This window comes from Salvelinus alpinus, chromosome 14 (assembly GCF_045679555.1).
Source record: "Salvelinus alpinus chromosome 14, SLU_Salpinus.1, whole genome shotgun sequence".
Taxonomy (NCBI): Eukaryota; Metazoa; Chordata; class Actinopteri; order Salmoniformes; family Salmonidae; genus Salvelinus; species Salvelinus alpinus.
Window position 1 is genome coordinate 13,199,765 of NC_092099.1, and position 22,127 is coordinate 13,221,891.

The 22,127-nt window shown below is 40.5% G+C and overlaps 1 protein-coding gene across 8 annotated transcripts in view; it reads right to left on the reverse strand.

Annotated features, from left to right (window-relative positions):
* The window catches only part of LOC139538443 (RNA-binding motif, single-stranded-interacting protein 1-like), a 66,018-nt gene extending 44,657 nt beyond the window's left edge, over positions 1-21,361 (reverse strand). For 3 of the 8 annotated variants that reach the window (XM_071340499.1, XM_071340498.1, XM_071340496.1), the window contains exon 1: positions 8,547-8,885. In XM_071340499.1, the coding sequence (XP_071196600.1) occupies positions 8,547-8,597 (51 nt within the window). In that variant the 5' untranslated portion in view covers positions 8,598-8,885. Of the gene's footprint in view, positions 1-8,546; positions 8,886-16,891; positions 17,034-21,138 lie in introns of those variants that run through there. The other 5 variants (XM_071340495.1, XM_071340494.1, XM_071340493.1 and 2 more) reach the window with 4 other exon arrangements.
* Between the last annotated feature and the right edge of the window lie 766 nt (positions 21,362-22,127).

Below are 22,127 nucleotides of genomic sequence, written 5' to 3' on the forward strand. Positions count from 1 at the left end.
CGACTACATTTCCAGCATAGCCTTCTTTACCATCCCACTGCCACCCCTACACTTACACACAGGCTTAATTGCATTAGGTTCCAGTTAGAGAGGCATGGTGGAGAATGTAACTCAACCTCAACACCAGTTCTTTTGAACACTGAGGATCAGCGTGTTTGGAACAATGATATGCCGCCTGATTTCTGCAACTTGCAGAATACAAAAAAATATACCCTTTTCAATCGATTGGAAAGAGATGAGTTCTGTAATGTGCACGGAAAATGTGTCGACCAGTTCTTCCATCATTGAATTTCAGATATATTTGGTCTCATTCAGGGGCTCCATTCCAGCTAAACCGAGGGTATGGGTAATGTCATTTACTGCATTTCTACACAATTAAAAAAAACTCTAAAATGCAGTTTTGAGAACGGCCTTGACTACAGCCATTATCACCATGTTGCTGTAGCATCATTCACATCAGTCAACAGGGGACTTAACATTCTACAAACACATGCCATACAATAATTAGCTGCCATGTCAAGTCAAACAGCAGTTACCTAGCCAAAGCCATCCACTACAGCCATCTTTACCTCTGCAATCTGTTGAGAAAAAGTCTTGCTGTTCCCTGCAGCTGCGTCAATGCACTCTCCACAGAAAGGAAGAGGCAAAGCGAGAGGTTTAACTAGACAAAATCTGTCGAAAATAAGCCCAATGTGTTTCTATGGGCTTATTTTGGACCTAAACTTGTCGCCTGTCTTCCCACCTTTGGGACAACGACTCCCATTGTTAGGGCGGAGACATGATCATCTCGTCATTATTATACAGGCTCCCGAGTAGTGCAGTGGTCTAAGGCACTGCATCTCTGTGCAAGAGGTGTCACTACAGTCCCTGGTTTGAATCCAGACTGAATCACATCCGGCAGTGATTGGGAGTCCCATAGGGTGGCGAACAATTGGCCCAGCGTCGTCTGGGTTTGGTGGTCATTGTAAATAAGAATTTGTTCTTAACAGACTTGCCTAGTTAAACAAAAATACATATCTCTACTCTCCATAAAGCTAGGCAGCCATACAAACAGCCTTCCTAGGTGTCCGCATGGTCCTAAAGTCAGCTGAATACTACCGCTAAACTTCATTTGCCATTTAATCAGGCTTGTAATGATTTTAGTAGTCTATTTTAAATTGGTGGTGTGGAGCTAGGGTCTGGTGACTGCCCTACCCAATTGACGCCCCTGATCTCATTCAATCAACATCTGTGAATCATATGGGCCGTGTCAAGAGTACCTCCACATCTCAGAGGAGAGCCCTTGTGTGATTGAGCAATAAGCCTGTATAGCATGCTTCCTGTTTGTAGGGCCACAGATGTTTGGATCTGAAAAGCTCGCCCTCTTTCTAAGACTGTTCTGTGAGTCTGACACTGTTTATCACCCCTCCCCCTCCGAGGAATCACAAGAGAGGAAGCTGATGGAATCCCAAGCAATACGTGGTGACAGAATTGAGCAATCGTCAACCTGGACTCGTCCCAAGCAAGAGATCTTCTTCTTCTCCGGTCCACATGCCTTTACTACGGAAACCAACTTGACCTGCTGTTGGATTCATTCATTATTTTCCTTCCTGTCACAAACAGCTCTTTGCCAGGGAATTTTTATGTATGCTGTGAACGTAACTCCTCAAATGAAATGACCTTTTCACAAAGGCTTCTGCAATGACTCTACAGTTATCTCTGAGGACCGTCCTCAAGAAATGTACTCTAACGGGACTGTTGGCGTTTGAAGGATCCCTTGAGATTTCCCCTGTATTTTCCCTCTATATGGTGGGAGGACAGATTAAGACATTAATCACCATGCAGTGCATGCTTGAGGTCATACTATGTTGGCTAGGGGTTTTGAGGAAAGATACAATCTATCTTAATAAACCATTCTCATGTTATCTAACATCATATCTGACAGACGGGCTAGACACTGTTTCCAACATCGAGACAGAGAATGCAACTAACATAAATGCAACTTTCTTATCCCAATCTGCCCAAATAACCCTGGCCTTTGATACTGTAAAACAACAACAACAAAAAACATAATATAAATGCAATATGTAAAGTGTTGGTCCCATGTTTCATGATCCCAGAAATGTTCCATACGCACAAAAAGCGTATTTCTCTAAAATGTTGTGCACAAATTTGTTTACATCCCTGTTTGTGAGCGTTTCTCCTTTGCCAAGAGAATCCATCCACCTGACAGGTGTGACATATCAAGAAGCTGATTAAACAGCATGATCATTACACAGGTGCACCTTGTGCTGGGCACAATAAAAGGCCACTCTAAAATGTGCATTTTTGTCACACAACACAATGCCACAGATGTCTCAAGTTTTGAGTGAGCATGCAATTGGCATGCTAAATGCAGGAATGATTGTCCACCAGAGATGTTGCCAGATAATTTAATGTTAATTTCTCTACCATAAGCTGCCTCCAACATCGTTTTAGAGAATTTGGCAGTACGTCCAACCGGCCTCACAACCACAGATCATGTGTATTTTATTTTATTTATTTATTTCACCTTTATTTAACCAGGTAGGCAAGTTGAGAACACGTTCTCATTTACAATTGCGACCTGGCCAAGATAAAGCAAAGCAGTTCGACACATACAACAACACAGAGTTACACATGTAACTGTGTATGGTGTTGTGTGGGTGAGCGTTTTTCTGATGTCAATGTGAACATAGTGCCAGTGTAACCACGCCAACCCAGGACCTCCACATCCGGCTTCTTCACCTTTCGGGATTGTCTGAGACCAGCCATCCGGACAGCTGATGAAACTGAGGAGTATTTCTGTCTGTAATAAAGCCCTTTTGTGGGGAAAAACGAATTCTTATAAGCTGGACCTGGCTCCCCAGTGGGTGTACCTGGTTCCTAAGTGGGTGGGGCTATGCACTCCCAGGCCAACCGCTGGCTGCGTCCCTGCCCAGTCAGGTGAAATCCATAGATTACGGTCTAATTCATATATTTAAAATTACAGATTTTCTTTTATGAACTGAAACTCAGTAAAATCCTTGAAATTGTTGAAATTGTTGCATGTTGCGTTTATATTTTTGTTCAGTATATATGCATAAACTCAGCAAAAAAAGAAACGGCCCTTTTTCAGGACCCTGTCTTTCAAAGATCATTTGTAAAAATCCAATAACTTCACAGATCTTCATTGTAAAGGGTTTAAACAATGTTTTCCATGCTTGTTCAATGAACATGCACCTGTGGAACGGTTGCAGACACTAACAGCTTACAGAAGGTAGGCAAATAAGGTCACAGTTATGAAAACTTTGGACACTAAAGAGGCCTTTCTACTGACTCTGAAAAACACCAAAAGAAAGATGCCCAGGGTCCCTGCTCATCTGCGTGAACATGCCTTAGGCATGCTGCAAGGAGGAATGAGGACTGCAGATGTGGCCAGGGAAATAAATTGCAAAGTCCGTACTGTGAGACGCCTAAGACAGAGCTACAGGGAGACAGGACGGACAGCTGATCGTCCTCGCAGTGGCAGACCACGTGTAACAACACCTGCACAGGATTGGTACATCTGAACATCACACCCGCGGGACAGGTACAGGATGGCAACAACAACTGCCCGAGTTACACCAGGAACGCACAATCCCGCCATCAGTGCTCAGACTGTCTGCAATAGGCTGAGAGGCAGGACTGGGGGCTTGTAGGCCCGTTGTAAGGCAGGTCCTCACCAGACTTCACCGGCAACAACGTCGCCTACTGGCACAAACCCACCGTCGCTGGACCAGACAGGACTGGCAAAAGGTGCTCTTCACTGACGAGTCATGGTTTTGTCTCACCAGGGGTGATGGTCGGATTTGCGTTTATCGTCGAAGGAATGAGCGTTACACCGAGGCCTGTACTCTGGAGCGGGATCGATTTGGAGGTGGAGGGTCCATCATGGTCTGGGGCGGTGTGTCACAGCATCATCGGACTGAGCTTGTTGTCATGTGCCTGCAATGACAAATCTCAACGCTGTGCGTTACAGGGAAGACATCCTCCTCCCTCATGTGGTACTCTTCCTGCAGGCTCATCCTGACATGACCCTCCAGCATGACAATGCCACCAGCCATACTGCTCATTCTGTGCGTGATATCCTGCAAGACAGGAATGTCAGTGTTCTGCCATGGGAAGTGAAGAGCCCGGATCTCAATCCCACTGAGCACGTCTGGGACCTGTTGGATCGGAGGGTGAGAGCTAGGGCTATTCCCCCCAGAAATGTCTGGGAAGTTGCAGGTGCCTTGGTGGAAGAGTGGGGTAACATCTCACAGCAAGAACTGGCAAATCTGGTGCAGTCCATGAGGAGATGCACTGCAGTACTTAATGCAGCTGGTGGCCACACCAGATACTGACTGTTAACTTTTGATTTTGACCCCCCTTTGTTCAGGGACACATTATTAAATTTATGTTAGTCACATGTCTGTGGAACTTGTTCAGTTTATGTCTCAGTTGTTGAATCTTGTTAGTTTCATACAAATATTTACACATGTTAAGTTTGCTGAAAATAAACGCAGTTGACAGCGAGAGGACGTTTCTTTTTTTGTTGAGTTTATATGCATATTTGCAATTACTAGGGAAATATATAAGACGTACAATACCAGTCAAAAGTTTGGACACACCTACTCATTCAAGGGTTTTTCTTGATTTTTACTATTTTCTACATTGTAGAATAATAGTGAAGACATTAAACTATGAAATAACACATATGGAATCATGTAGTAACCAATACAGTGTTAAAGAAATCAAAATATATTTGAGATTTGAGATTCTTCAAAGTAGCCACCCTTTGCCTTGATGATAGCTTTGCACACACTTGGCATTCTCTCAACAAGCTTCACCTGGAATGCTTTTCTAACAGTCTTGAAGGAGTTCCGACATATTCACTTGTTGGCTGCTTTTCCTTTACTCTGCGGTCCAACTCAACCCAAACCATCTCAATTAGGTTGAGCTTGGGTGATTGTGGAGGCCAGGTCATCTGATGCAGCATTCCATCACTCTCCTTCTTGGTCAAATAGCCCTTACACATCCTGGAGGTGTGTTGAGTCATTGTTCTGTTGAAAAATAAATGATAGTCCCACTAAGCACAAACCAGATGGGATGGCTTATTGCTGCAGAATGCTGTGGTAGCCATGCTGGTTAAGTGTGCCTTGAATTCTAAATAAATCACTGACAGTGTCACCAGCAATGGACCCCCAACCCATCACACCTCCTCCTCAATGCTTCACGGTGGGAACCACACATGCGGAGATCATCGGTTCATCTACTCTGCGTTTCACAAAGACACTTGGTTGGAACAAAAAATATCAAATTTGGACTCATCAGACCAAAGGACAGATTTCCACCGGTCTAATGTCCATTGCTCGTGTTTCTTGGCCCAAGCAAGTCACTTCTTCTTATTGATTTCCTTTAGTAGTGGTTTCTTTGCAGCAATTGACCATGAAGGCCTGATTCACATAGTCTCTTCTGAACAGTTGATGTTGCGATGTGTCTGTTACTTGAACTCTGTGAAGCATTTATTTGGGCTGCAATTTCTGAGGCTGGTAACTCTAATGAACTTATCCTCAGCAGCAAAGGTAACTCTGGGTCTTCCATTCTTGTGGCGGTCCTCATGAGAGCCAGTTTCATCATAGCGCTTGATGGTTGCTGCGACTGCACAATTTTACGGATTGACTGACCTTAATGTCTTAAAGTAATGATAGACTGTTGTTTCTCTTTGCTTAATTGAGCTGTTCTTGCCATAATATGGACTTGGGCTTTTACCAAATAGGGCTAACTTCTGCATACCACCCCTACATTGTCACAACACACCTGATTGGCTCAAACACAAATTATACCACAAATTAACTTTTAACAAGGCACACCTGTTAATTGCAATGCATTCCAGGTGACTACCTTGTGAAGCTAGTTGAGAGAATGCCAAGAGTGTGCAAAGCTGTCATCAAGGCAAAGGGTGGCTACTTTGAAGAATCTCAAATATAAAATATATTTTGATTTGTTTAACACTTTTTTGGTTACTACATGATTCCATAGGTGTTATTTTATAGTTGTGATGTCTTCACTATTATTCTAGAAAATAGTAAAAAAATTAAGAAAAACCCTGGCATGACTAGGTGTGTCCAAAGTTTTGACTGGTACTGTATAAGTTGGAAATATGGCTCTCTCATGGTGAAACCCAACACTCCAGTATTCCATGTTTATCCTGCACTCTCTGGATGTTTGGGTTTCAGGCATAAATCTCATGTTGGGATCTATAGGGAACAGCAATTTCCATTTGACATCACATTCTTCCATTCACAGCATTTCACTACCCATGAACATCGCAAATTCTAACACTTAGAATATTGTTGCATCCATGTGATTAATCATTCAGCAACACGTCTCATTTAGTGGACAACAATGTTACAATACTAATGCATTAAAAAAAGATTACATTGAAAGTCTGGACACGAAGGTGACTTTGACCAATCTCCTATTGAATTGATAACTCAATAGACAACCATAGCCTTAAAGACATGAGAAAAAGGAGATAAAAGGTCAATGCTGACATCTGTTCTCATAGTTGACACTAACAGTAGAACCTGATTGAGAATCATTCTATGCATTTTTGAAACATGTCCCAAAAATACCATGTATTCAGGTAGCATGCAAGAGGAAGGATCACATGTAATCTCCAGGCTATCTGTCAAAGAGTGTCATGTTGAGACAGGTCACTTCGCTTTACAAAACAGTCAACTCTTTCATGTGTTTTCTGTAAACTGTGAAGGTCCTTCAATCACAGTCACCTTTTGAACCCATAACAGATGCATCTGCTAGAGAGGGCACGTGGTACTGAAAAGCCTTAGCATTGAGAGCATTGGGTATAGGTTGAGAGCCATGTTGATATTTCTCATAATAGTCAATGATGATGTTGTTGGATATTTGTGCTTTATGAACATTTCTCACACATAATTATCATTTTGTCTTCAAGGGTTTGTTTTAACTTTCTATACATGACTTTCATTCTGTTGTAATATTGAAGAGAGAGAGAACATTTAGTGTCTGTTATACTGTAGCTCATGAAATAATCATCTGATATCATCATCATCATCAGGCTCCCAACTAGGAAATGTGCCACCAGCTCAAGCTATTTGTGAACAAAGACAATCTTTGAGGAGAATGCCAGCAGTGCCCTTGGTTTTCAGTCCCAGCTAAATCCACACACCCAAGGAGAGAAACTCCCTTTTCCGCAGGACTGAAAGCCAGTTTGTTTTCATACATCTGCCTGCCTATTGAGCACCAGGAGTCTGAGGGAGTGTGATGGGGAGAGCCCAGTGTCTTATCAGCATGCTCCAGACCAGCAGAGCCCGTCATATCCGAGCTGGAAATACACTAGGCTTCCAGTAACACAGGCCTCGCCCTCACAGAACTATCCAAGCCCTCAGCTAAAACTAGCCTCTTATTATGACAGCAGACTTGAATAATCCTGAATATGAATAAGTCTTCAACACCATCAACAGTTTCATGTCAAAAATGTTAATCCATATCTAAATTGGGAAAATTGGACGCATGATTGAATTACATTCCGCCGCTTTGCATACATTTTACATGTGAAACAGCAATCTACAAAGGCACATCATATTTTCAAAGCTCTCATTCAATTATCACAAGGTCATTCCAATACATTTCTCCATGGCCTCAATGTTATCTGGGTAGTTTATTACATTGTTATCGTTTGAAAAAGATGGGATATAGGGTGGTTTATATAGAATCCTTACAGCCTAGCGTTTCAGAGTGTTGGGCCAGTAACCAAAAGGTTGCTGGTTCAAATCCCGAGCGACTAGGTGAAAAATCTGCCGATGTGCTCTTGAGCAAGGCACTTAACCCTAATTGCTCCTGTAAGTCGCTCCTAAATGGCTAAAATGTAAATATAAAGTGGCCGACTATCAACATTGGTAAGGCACTTCTACTGAACTAGTTCTACATTGGAACACACAGTAGTGAGGACAAGCTCTTGAATCTCCAAAGTTTAAAGGTAAAGGGGATTTCAGAAAGTCTCTTGAGAATGCCTTCACTTCTCTACCACAACATATCAAATTAAATGAATTTGATAACATAAACTATACATATAAACCATAAACTAAATTAATTGTTGATTAAAAACCAGGTCAAAGAAAAGGTTGATGAGTAGCTAGATTGAATGCACTATTAAAGGGCTAAATACACTGACATCAGGACCAACTATGGATATTCTAACAAAATCATTGAATTAAAAACAGTAGCAATAGCCTACTAGTTTACTGAAAGAATACAACGAGAACACAGCACTTTCAGAGTAACCCACTAATACTATACGAGTAGAAATATGTTTTAAAATGCCTAGTGAAATTCTGTTGACTAATTAAAACTTAACTTTCTGTTCCTCAATTCTCTCTGGGAATAGGCTATTTGTCCCCATAGGCTGATCAAAAAATACATGTTTTGCGACTTCAATGAGTCAGCTTGATGATGAGGATGAATGCCTATTACATACATTTTGTATAATCAAATAGGCTATTTACCTGCTTACGGTACGGAGTCCTCAATGGGTTGCAAGAATTCGCAAAAATCATAATCGGTTTCCAAAGACCCAAGATCGATTGTTTTACTAATTTATTTCGAACTATTTGTATCCAATGGCTGTTTAGGTGAAGTTGTAAATTTGTCTAGCTACATAGATGTGTTTGTAAAAAATCGTCTCTTTGCTATACTAAAGTAAATACTACTAGGCTTACTATAGGCTACTGTAGGCCTATATAGTATACCTTATTTGACATATAGTATCATATACTACCATAAAATATAGCGATGTCAACGTATGCGCGAATTAGTCCGAACTTCGATTTCCCAACCCCGTTTCTTGAGTTCATTGATTTGCATTGAGTCCCCCGCATAACGCTCTTCGTTAGTTACCACAGCCACAAAGTCATAAACCCCGCCTATTTCTACAATTCCTCTTTTTAAAATGTGATTTTAAAACTAACCTCAACCCAAACCTTAACCACATTACTAACCTTATGCCTAAAATTTAATTAAAACCAAATAGCGCATTTTTTATTTCATGTTTTCTCGTCTTTACGATAGAGCCTTACTTTGTGGCTGTGGTAACTAGTGGAAACCCCGCAGAACAGACCCTGCCTGGTGGAAGAAACCATTCCTCTATCCGGTATAGGGATGATGACTTCACTGGATTACATGAAAACAACACTATATCATATTTCTTTCTGCAATTTTCAAGAATATAATCTACTACAATACAGCCTATGGAAGGTGTATATGTACCATTAGCTGGTATAATTGAATAATAGGTCTATACAAGAGACATTGTTACAATGTTTCTTTCCCCTTTCACTACTCTTCGTCTAGTCTGGAATGCATACCAAACATTCCACAGGGTTAGCTATCGGAGTTCATTGGGACGTCCCTACCCTAAACTCTAACCTTAAATTAACCCTATCCTTATCCTAACCTTAACCATTACCTAACCCTAACCTTAACCCTAGCCTTAACATTTTTCAACTTCAACTTCAATGGGGTAGGGACGTCCCAAGGATCCCTGATAGCAAGGACCACACAGTGCGGCCATTAGATAGTTAAAGGAGCAGGACGATATTTTGACCGATGCAGGACACATATGTTATTACCATTTTAATTTGAAGGCCACACCATAGTACATTAAACTAAAATGATTGAATTGATATGTAGATAAACAACACTGAAACGAAAAGGCAATTGAGGGTTAAATCCATAGGACATTTATAACACAATAATAATACATATTAACTCCTCGAAATAAATATGAATCAGATTGATGAAAGCAGACAAAAAGAGCAAACACAGATAAAAATACACCTGGGAAAATAAAGTTGAAAATATATATAACCAATTGAAAATGTTTTCAATTTTCACAGTTGTAATCCAGTAATCGTTACACAGTCTGGGGATGCAACGGACGTGGAGTAAATGTGCAAAGAGACTGCACGCAACAGGAAAGGACCGAGCCACTCTTCAGCAGAGATCCGAAATTGTAAGTGAAAGGGTGACCCAGGTTTTTATTATAGCAAAACATACACTCAGAGGCAGCACTAAGGCTATAAATCAAAACCCATTCACCTGCCAGTCTCAGTCTCTGATTGGAAAACCAACAGTGGTGGTGAAGTCATGTTGACCTTCAGTGGTCGTTGCCTTTGTGGTTACATTTTTTACCTATTTCTTGTTCCGCCATGCTCTTTCTTTTCACCTAGCGTGTTGTCATCCTTTACAGATTACATCCTCCTTCTCCAAGCTGCATTTCCTGTCTTTAACTAAATCTATTGGTCATCATAGCATCAGCAACTCTCAATGTAATTCCATGGGGGGTAGAGTGGCAGTTATTTACCCACTGGGCACAGTGTCAGAGCTCACCCTCATCATGCATTTTCTGTCAGGGGCTTTGAACCAACTGCTAATGAGATTATGCAACATCTGGTCTTTTGACCACCTCAAACAGAGCAATGTCAAAATTGGTCTAAAACCAAAAAGCCAATCCCAGTAAAATGTTTCCTTTTGGTTTCAGCATGGGCTCACTTTAAACCTGAACAATAGAGGTGATTTACTAAAAGCTCCAATGAATCTCTCCTTCCTGTTTTTTCCTAGTTGCATTTTCTGAGGTTGTCAAATGGTTTCCTAAAATGTTTTCCTAAAAGACACTACAGATAGAGTCATATATATATAGAGCATATTGGGAGGCCATTTCAGCCACCATTAGATGCAAATAAGTCACAGTTAAAGGGAACTGAAAGACCTGAATCAGCACTCAGTGGAGGTCACTGAGTGAAAGGGGACCAGGGTAGGGAGCGTGATAGTCAGTGGAACTATCCCTTTATATAGGAGTCAAAGGTACATATGTAAACCTGTCAAAAGTTTAGACACACCTACTCCTTCAAGGGTTTTTCTTGATTTTTACTATTTTCTACATTGTAGAATAACAGTGAAGACATCAAAACTATGAAATAACACATATGGAATCATGTAGCAAACAAAAAAGTGTTAAACAAATCAAAATATATTTATATTTTAGATTCTTCAAAGTATCCACCCATCCTTCACTCTGCGGTCCAACTCACTCTCATCCCAAACCATCTCAATTTGGTTGAGGTCGGGTGATATTGGAGGACAGGTCATCTGACGTAGCTCTCCATCTTAGTCAAATTGCTCTTACACAGCCTTGAGGTGTGTTGGGTCATTGTCCTGTTGAAAAACAAATGATAGTCCCACTAAGCGCAAACCAGATGGGATGGTGTATCGCTGCAGAATGCTGTGGTAGCCATGCTGGTTAAGTGTGCCTTGAATTCTAAATAAATCACAGACAATGTCACCAACAAAGCATCCCCACACCATCACACCTCCTCCTCCATGCTTCACAGTGGGAACAACACATACCGAGATAATCTGTTCACCTACTCTGCGTCTCATAAAGACAAGGCGGTTGGAACCAAAAATCTGAAATTTGAACTCATCAGACCAAAGGACAGATTTCCACCGGTAAGTCTCTTCTTCTTATTGGTGTCTTTTAGTAATGGTTTCTTTGCAGCAATTCGACAATGAAGGCCTGACTCACAGTCTCCTCTGAACAATTGATGTTGATATGTGTCTGTTACTTTGTGAAGTATTTATTTGGGCTACAATCTGAGGTTAGATCTAATTAACTTATCCTCTGCAGCAGAGGTAACTCTGGGTCTTCCATTCCTGTGGCGGTCCTCATGAGAGCCAGTTTCATCATAGCGCTTGATGGTTTTTGCAACTGCGCTTGAAGAAACTTTAAAAGTTCTTGAAATTTTTCAGATTGACTGACCTTCATGTCTTAAAGTAACGATGGACTGTCGTTTGTCTTTGCTTATTTGAGCTGTTCTTGCCATAATACGGACTTGGTCTTTTACCAAATAGAGCTATCTTCTGCATACCACCCCTACCTTGTCACAACACAACTGACTGGCTCAAACGCATTAAGAAGGAAAGAAATTCCACAAATTAACTTTTAACAAGGCACACCTGTTAATTGAAATGCATTCCAGGTGACTAACTCATGAACCCGGTTGAAAGAATGCCAAGAGTGTGCAAAGCTGTCATCAAGGCAAAGGGTGGCTACTTAGAAGAATCTCAAATATAAAATATATTTTGTTTTGTTTAACACTTTTTTGGTTACTACATGATTGCATATGTGTTATTTCATAGTTGTGACAACTAACTACAATGTAGAAAAGAGTAAAAAATAAATGTAAACCCTGGCATGAGTTGGTGTCCAATCTTTTGACTGGTACTGTATGTCTACTGCAGTAGCGGTCGCTGCCGTTTAAGATTAGTGAGGACACATTTTTTTTAATGAGCATTGCCTTATTTCTATTACAGCATATTGGATGACTGTCATTCATAATCCATTCACCAAGTTTAACATTGACAGGTTTAGGCTACTACATGATACTAAAATGTTCTCTATATATGAGGTTGAAATTAATCCCAAAGGTGTTCGATGGGATTGAGGTCAGGGCTCTGTGCAGGCCAGTCAAGTTCTTCCACACCGATCTCGACAAACCATTTCTGTATAGACCTCACTTTGTGCCCCGGGGCATTGTCATGCTGAAACAGGAAAGGGCCTTCCCTAAACTGTTGCCACAAAGTTGGAAGCACAGAATCATCTAGAATGTCATTGTATGCTTTAGAGTTAAGATTTTCCTTCACTGGAACTAAGGGGCCCGAACCATGGAAAACAGCTCCAGACCAATCTTTCTCCTCCACCAAACTTTACAGTTGGCACTATGCATTGAGGCAGGTACAGTTGAAGTCGGAAGTTTACATACACTTAGGTTGGAGTCATTAAAACTTGTTTTTCAACCACTCCACAAATTTCTTGTTAACAAACTATAGTTTTGGCAAGTCGGTTAGGACATCTACTTGTACATGACATAAGTAATTTTTCCAACAATTGTTTACAGACAGATTATTTCGCTTATATTTCACTGTTTCACAATTCCAGTGGGTCAGAAGTTTACATACACTAAGTTGACTGCGCCTTTAAACAGCTTGGAAAATTCCAGAAAATTATGTCACGGCTTTAGAAGCTTCTGATAGGCTAATTGACATTGTTTGAGTCAATTGGAGGTGTACCTGTGGGTGTATTTCAAGTCCTACCTTCAAACTCAGTGCCTCTTTGCTTGACATCATGGGAAAATCAAAAGAAATCAGCCAAGACCTCAGAAGAAAATGTGTAGACCTCCACAAGTCTGGTTCATCCTTGGGAGCAATTTCCAAACGCCTGAAGGTACCACGTTCATCTGTACAAACAATAGTACGCAAGTATAAACACCATGGGACCACGCAGCCGTCATACCGCTCAGGAAGGAGACGCGTTCTGTCTCCTAGAGATGAACGCACTTTGGTGCGAAAAGTGCAAATCAATCCCAGAACAACAGCAAAGAACCTTGTGAAGATCCTGGAGGAAACAGGTACAAAAGTATCTATATCCACAGTAAAACTAGTCCTATATCGACATAACCTGAAAGACCGCTCAGCAAGGAAGAAGCCACTGCTCAAAAACCACCATAAAAAAGCCAGACTACGGTTTATAACTGCACATGGGGACAAAGATCGTACTTTCTGGAGAAATGTCCTCTGGTCTGATGAAACCAAAATAGAACTGTTTGGCCGTAATGACCATTGTTATGTTTGGAGGAAAAAGGGGGAGGCTTGCAAGCCGAAGAACACCATCCCAACCGTGAAGCACGGGGGTGGCAGCATCATGTTGTGGGGTGCTTTGCTACAGGAGGGACTGGTGCACTTCACAAAATTGATGGCATCATGAGACAGGAAAATTATGTGGATATATTGAAGCAACTAATCAAGACATCAGTCAGGAAGTTAAAGCTTGGTTGCAAATGGGTCTTCCAAATGGACAATGACCCCAAGCATACTTCCAAAGTTGTGGTAAAATGGCGTAAGGACAACAAAGTCAAGGTATTGGAGTTGCCATCACAAAGCCCTGACCTCAATCCTATAGAAAATGTGTGGGCAGAACTGAAAAAGTGTGTGCGAGCAAGGAGGCCTACAAACCTGACTCAGTTACACCAGCTCTGTCAGGAGGAATGGGCCAAAATTCACCCAACTTTTTGTGGGAAGCCTGTGGAAGGCTACCCAAAATGTTTGACCCAAGTTAAACAATTTAAAGGCAATGCTACCAAATACTAAGTGAGTGTATGTAGAAATAAAAGCTGAAATAAATCATTCTCTCTACTATCCTTCTGACATTTCACATTCTTAAAATAAAGTGGTGATCCTAACTGGCCAAAGACAGGGAATTTTTACTAGGATTAAATGTCAGGAATTGTGAAAAACTGAGTTTAAATGTATTTGGCTAAGGTGTATGCAAACTTCCGACTTCAACTGTAGCGTTCCCCTGGCATTCACCAAACCCAGATTCGTCCATCGGACTGCCTGATGGTGAAGCGTGATTCATCATTCCAGAGAACGCTTTTCCAGTGCTTCTGAGTCCACCCGGCACCACTCCACCCGACGCTTGGCATTGCGCTTAGGCTTGTGTGTTGCAGCTCGGCCATGGAAACCCATTTCATGAAGCTCCCGACGAACAGTTCTTGTGCTGACGTTGCTTCAACAGGCAGTTTGGAACTCGGTAGTGAGTGTTGCAACCGATGACAGACGATTTTTACACGCTACGCGCTTCAGCACTCGGCGGTCCTGTTCTGTGAGCTTGTGTGGCCTACCACTTTGCGGCTGAGCCGTTGTTCCTCCTATACTTTTCCACTTTACAATAACAGCACTTACAGTTGACCGGGGCAGCTCTAGCAGGGAAGAAATTCAACGAACAGACTTGTTGGAAAGTTGGACTCCTATGAAGGTGCCATGTAGAAAGTCACTGAGCTCTTCAGTAAGGCCATTCTACTGACAAAGTTTGTCTATGGAGATTGTACGACTTTGTGCTTGATTTTATACACCTTTATCAGCAACGGGTGTGGCTGAAATAGCCGAATTCACAAATTTGAAGTGGTGTCCACACGGTTTTGTATATATAGTGTATCATAACCGCAGCTAGCTCACCATATTAGCTAAAGTAACGTCATAGTCAACATAGCTAATATAACTAACGCGTTAGTAAACCCGCTACAATCATGCAGTACAGTGTAGTACACAGTTTAGCAGGTACACCGGTGGCAATAAATTAGTATAACCAAAAGCTTACTTTGACTTGGAAGAGTTCCAGTGTTGGATATCCAGCTAGCTAACATCCCTCTGTTTGAGCCAGGTGTTTGAGAAGGCTAAACTAGCTAGCTGCATTTGCTAGCTAGCTAAGTAAGTGAAAGTGAAAAAAAATGAAGAAAGATCTTTCTCTCTCTCTATCTCTTGCTTCTCCTTTATTTTTGAAGAAATGAATTTGTTCAAAACTATTGTCTTTCTCTCTCTTTGAGTCTACTATTCTCCACATTTCATGCACTGCAGTGCTAGCTAACTGTAGCTTATGATTTCAGTACTAGATTCGTTATCTGATCCTTTGATTGGGTGGACAACATGTTAGTTCATGCTGCAAGAGCTCTGATAGGTTGGATGATGTCTTCCAGAAGTTGTCATAATTACTGTGTAAGTCTACGGAAGGGGGTGAGAACCATGACCCTCCTAGGTTTTGTATTGAAGTCAATGTACCCAGAAGAGGACACAAGCTAGCTGTCCTCTGGCTACACCATGGTGCTACGCTACATTTACATTTACATTTAAGTCATTTAGCAGACGCTCTTATCCAGAGCGACTTACAAATTGGTGCATTCACCTTATGACATCCAGTGGAACAGCCACTTTACAATAGTGCATCTACAGAGCGCTGTTGAGGCTACTGTAGACCTTCATTGCAAAACAGTGTGTTTCAATACATTATTTGGTGACCTGAATATATTTTGTATAGTTTTATCTTACAAGGATAACTGTTGAAATGTTTAACTTTTTATTTTTATGAAATTCACTGAGGAAGATGGTCCTCCCCTTCCTCCTCTGAGGAGCCTCCACTGTTCTACTGCTTTCAAAGTTATTACATAAAACATATAGCCAACTGTAATTGTTATTTCTTGTGAATACATTTATTTACCTGAAACTTAATTTATTATTTTCTTTAGGAATTGATACTGACAATGAAATAAAACTAAAGATTTGAGCTGCTGCTCTACGGACTTAAAGCAACACTTTCTGTTTTCATGAGGTATGACAAATATCTCACCTATGAGTGAACCTACAATCACAGAAAAGCCTGCGGTGAGATCCGATCTCACACGGCCACAAATCAGTTCTTTTAAGCATGCTGTTTTGACATGATACAGCTGTCTCTGCTGAATCGACAGAACAAACAAATGATCAGGAAGCAGGCCCCTCCCACTGAGTGCATACCTTTCAATTTCGTTCTGGCTCTATGCCAGATCAAACCCTACAGACATCAGGGCTCTTACACAGAATCTAGCAGCTTGACTAATAGATGACAACTATACACACCATTACAGTGTACATGCACATTTATGGGAACGGTATACATAAACCTGCAACACCCTTTGATGGTAAGGAAATCAGCTACTTCGTCAGTTAAAAGGAATCAGGCGCTCACAGCACATAGAATCATAAGACTGCCCTCCGTTTTTCTCGAGACTAAGAGCAGCTATAAGGTTTAACACAACAATACTTCCTCTGAAAGGCTGACATCTCTCTCCCATCTATTTCCTTCCTCTCCGTTAGCTCGCTTCAGAATGAGATCCAGCAATACCACGGAACCCTGCAATTCAAGTGGAGGAAAGAGAGTCCCAGCAGTACCAGGAAGTCTTTACAAACAGCTCTGTATATTTACCTTCCTGCCTGGATGGAAGGGGTGAGTTAGGGGGCCAAAGCCCCACTGAGGCAGCGACAGAATCATTTTCGACGACTCCCAGCGCGTTAGGGTGAAAACAAGTAAACCACAAAGACGAACGTGTGTGTATGTCACACACAGGAAGACAAACGATAAAGGCATGGGGGTGGGGTAGGAAAGCTCAACCTAAAGTTCTCATTATCCAAGATTGAGAGTAGATGAATGGAAAGTCTTTCCATACTTCCAAATTCATCAAATTAAAATAATAATATGATAAGTCAGTTAGGAAAATCTCACACAAAACATTATCAACGTATTACATTCGATTAGTCTTAAAGGAGACTCTGCAGGCCATCAGGTGTATCAAATTGCAGAGACAATTCAATAAAAGCTTTTAGAGTGGACGCTACACTCGTGATAATGTTCGTCTTGTAACACAAACTTTTACTTTAGAAGACAGCACTAAAACTACACAAATTCCTCATAATAAAAATGTAAATCAGTCTTAGTTTTGCCAGAAGTCTGCTCTGCAGACAGTTTTTCAACAATAAACAGAGAGGAGCTTGGACAGGACAGAGTTAACATGCTGCACTGTAGATCCCCATGACAGACAGCACTCTGCCCATCTGTCTCCAGCACTCTCTGGTCATGTGATGTCAGCACCAAAGGGATGTGATCATGTGGCAAGTGATCTATGTTTGACTTACAGCACAGAGGGATAGAATATCAAACACTGATGTTTTGCTGTCAACAGCACATTGCTCAATCAGAGAGCTTTGGCTTAATTGTTGGTCAGTTGAGAGGGGTTGTAATAGAACATTGCAAACTCACTTGTCACGTTTTTTTTATGTCTTAATGGTGAAAGACACATTCATATTTGAAGAATGTGTGTAAGAATTCTAAGGACGTTTCATCTCGTGCCCAAACCTTAGCAATGACTAAATGTAGAGCATGCAATTTATTCCAAATGGGAAAGAAATATATATTTTCATTTCATACTATCGTGGCCACAAATTAGACCTTTCTTATTTATTGTTTTACTTTGAAAGCAAATAGTGAACATTGACTCACCCACATCCATGATCTGATATTCAGTTGATTAAAAGCAGAAATAATTCATATCCGTATTGTTAGAAAATACATGATTGACATGCACTCATTTTCAATAATCTTTCCTATTCCCCGTTTTTCATAATCAATTTCCCCTTTCGTGAATTATTTATCAATGAAATAGCCTGATACGAGATGTTTATTGGTTTTCCTCATAAATAAGATATGTTCTCATGAAAAAAGATAATAAGGGTCTTGATGAGAAGTGAGAATGTAAGTTTGTTCAACCCTGACTACGCTCTGCCTCCATAATAATTGTCTTTGCAAAGTAAAAATCAACAACATAGATTGCAATATTCCTGCTACATTACGATTGATATTATAACTGTTGTTGCTTTATTTAATTGCATACTCATTTACATTATTTACACAAGAAGCAATGAATAAGACATGATTACCTTTATGGCCCACGTGTCACCATTGAAAGCTTTCTAACCCTGATGAGGCTTTTCAATGTATTCTCTCTTTTTATGAGAGCCTCTTGGCAGAGAGAGACTCAACAGCAGGGTGGGTTTTACTGTGCACTGGGTAGGCCATCATTTTGCTCATGTCAAAAGTCGCCAAGAATGAGAATCATAGGAGCACAATGGGTGCTCTTTCAGCCCTGCGCCAACATAAAGAGCAGCACCTCTGTGTTGTTCAATTGTATACATTCCGCTGCCAGGCAACTCTTCAAACTTTATTGTAAACATTGTATAGGGCTTTTTCAGGCTCAGCATAATGCCATTGTTCACAGTCTCTGTATGTAATGTCCGATGGCAGTTAATGTGTTCACTTTTCATTGATTAAAGGCTTGTGTTGACAACAAATACCATTGCTTTTTATTTATTTCAGGACTGGGAGCTGTGAGGATTTTAACAGTGATAGAACTTGTAAAAGCTTATTTACGTCAATGTAAACACTTTTTCAGCAGTAAGGACCATCTGTTGTTCAACTGCAAATCTGTGACCCCCTAGTCTAGCTGTTCAATCCAATACTGGATCACTCACATAGATAGATATCACTTGCACTGACACCAGTGTTCAAGTACTCGGTTATTAACCTAAAAGCAGCCTGTTCTGCGCCACTTGAATTCCTCAATCCCAGTACAGTAGCTGGTCTCCTGCCGAGACAGAAAGTTGCTTCAAAAACATGCTCCAATTTTCTGTGCTTTGTCAATGCTTTTCATTCCGGTGACAGTATCTCATAACAAATTGACAAAAACAAGAACCCGAACAATGAATAATGCAATATTTATGCACTGACTGAATGTGATACAGCTCTTCTATACAAAATGAATATCACAAAAAAAGACCATAGAATATCACTAAATGTTAAATGTTTCAAACATCAGATACACAATTAAATAGACGGCATGTTTACAGCCATGGAGAGAAATCTGTGCCAGGCCCCCGCAATAAGACAATAACAGAGTAATTTAATTTGGATCCCAGAAAAGAGGAAAGCAGGACACAGCAGGACAGGGATAATGTAAACCACCATGTCAGTTATCCACAAAGCAGGGCCCTGTTTGAAGTGGACAAGCCATTTCTGTATTAAGGCCACCCCACACATATCTGGTGTGTCATAAAACAAAGTGAATGGGGCCACATCCTTTTCCATGCGGAAATCAAATGAATGGCCCTATTCTTGAATCAAATTCAAAGAATGAGTCTTTAGTCAATGGAAGAATGGGATTAGAAGGAAAAAACACTGAGGAATATTGCTCATCAGTAGGAAGATGAGTTAAGGCAGCATTTTATGACTAAATGACCAGCAGCTGTGAATGCAGGTGATATGTTGACTAACTTTGGCAAATAAGCTAATAGTTTCTCTTCAAATGATATCTTCAAAGAAAAGAGAAACCCATAACCTGCTCTTGCTAGTATCATTTATTTTTATTGAATCTCTTCAAATTATATCCAAATGGTAAATAAACAGCCCATGCATTCATAACACAGCTATAATAGGCTGTGTTGCTAACACAATGTAATTCTAAAATCCTGTTTAATGTCCTTTTCATTGGATCGACACACTCAGATGTCTATCCCTGTTTGAAAACATATCCTCATATCGCTCTGGGACCTTGTCATATAGGCAGCCAAGCTGATTAAACATGTATGGAGCCTAAGTGATGCAAAGTATTCTGTAGGAGCCTCTTGATGATCATAGGAGATGCCTGTAATTCAACTAAGGACTGTCAGTTGACCCCATATGCCCTCTGATTTTCAACACAAAATGTATTAAGGATGCTCTAAAGAATTCTATGAAACCTGACTTGCGCTCTTATGACCATGAATCAATACAAAATAGAATATCAAATACTGCATAAACAATTCATAATAGTTTAATAAATTGGATGTATCTTGATCTAAAACTTAAAGGTCCAATGCAGCCGTTTTTATCTCAATATCCAATCATTTCAGGGTAACAATTAAGTACCTTACTGTGATTGTTTTAAATTAAAATGGTCAAAAAGAAACCAAAATTAATTTCTTAAGCAAGGATTTTGCTAGGACTGTCTTGGAGTGGGGAGGGGAAAACTGAAAACTAGATGTTATTGGCAGTGAGGTTTGGAACTCGCTTTCTTATTGGTCACCAGGCAGGCCAAAACCATCTCACAAAAACTGGCTCTTACACTAAAAGGGCATTATCACAATTTTCACAGTTTCACAGTATTATTCCAATAGTATTATTCCTCATAGTGTGAAAATATATATAAAACACAAGAAAATCACGTTGTTGACTGCACTGGACCTTTAATTATACATTGCAGTGGTTAAGGGATTTGGTAATAACAGTAATCCTATAAATTGAATGTCCTTTCTATTAGCTAACCCTGGAGAGCCACAATCTGGCCAATGTGAATCTAAATGATCCAAGTCAATAGTAACAACAAATATGTATGTCAGAAGAGTTTGACAGGTGTGGAGATGCACTAAATAAAGTCATCTCAACATATTTTCCTGAATAGGCGATAATATGCGTTTCAAATAAACATAACCCTAACGAACAAGAAATCTTACAGACAAAGTAGAGTACAATAATCGGGGCAGATGATGAAGAACATTTTCTTATCAATTGTCGAATCTAACCGCGCATTGATAATTTTACAATGTAGCTACTTTTCAAGTACATAGAACACGGTTTTACTTTACCTTCGCTTGCAGGTATTGGGGGTAGTAATATGAGTACTGGGGGTACATCTGTTGTTGCCACGCTTTTCCCATGAATATAGAAATATGAACTAGTCGGTTACTTCAGTATTTCCGTCTATTCCGTTTTTCCAAAGTCAATTCTCTCGTTGGGGCGGGAGACCTCACCCTGGAACCAAACAGCGAAACAGTGGAATGTCCCAATGTCAGCCAGCCTCCGTGCAAATGAACTGCGTTTCTGCGTGGGAGTTGGACCTGATTCGGGTAATGGGCTTTCTCTGGTGTGTGTACATTCTGACTAGAGCTAAAGTGGTCACCGCAAATGCTGACCAGTTGGCTATGCATGAAACATTCAGAATAGTTTAAAGACAACAGTTTTATGCATTTAGATAATACAATTTGTAGTTGAAGATACAATAACGAAATTTCAGTCAATGATGAATTGGAATTCCATAGGCCTGTAATAACATCGGTCTCCGATGTTGGACAGGTACTCGCTCACCTTTTCACCAGCAATCCAAACATTGCCATGTGACATCAATAAGTGAAGAATCGACATTTACAGAATGGTTACTTTGAGGAAATTGAAATGCTTTTTCAATTTCAGTCAAGGGGAGGGTTTAGTTAAGTGATAATGCCAGAGAAGCCGGTGTTTCGAAGATATATTGGCACGGGTGTTCATCTCGGGCCGGCAAACCGTGCCAATATATCCTCCAAACACCGGCTTCGAGGGCATTATCACTTTTATACAATGGGTTACCAACATATTCAAATAATGATTGACATATTTTAATAATAAAAAATATTTTGATTAATTTATTCATACTATTTCATTCTTCCACAAGATATAGTCCCGACAGAAATCTAAGTTTGCTACCCAACTGGTCGTTTGTTCTATCGTTTAGGTTGCCAGAGACCCTACCCAGTCATTAAGTATTTTTGTTCTTTATCTATGTATGTGACCCTAAATGTTGTTCCTACTAAATGTTCCA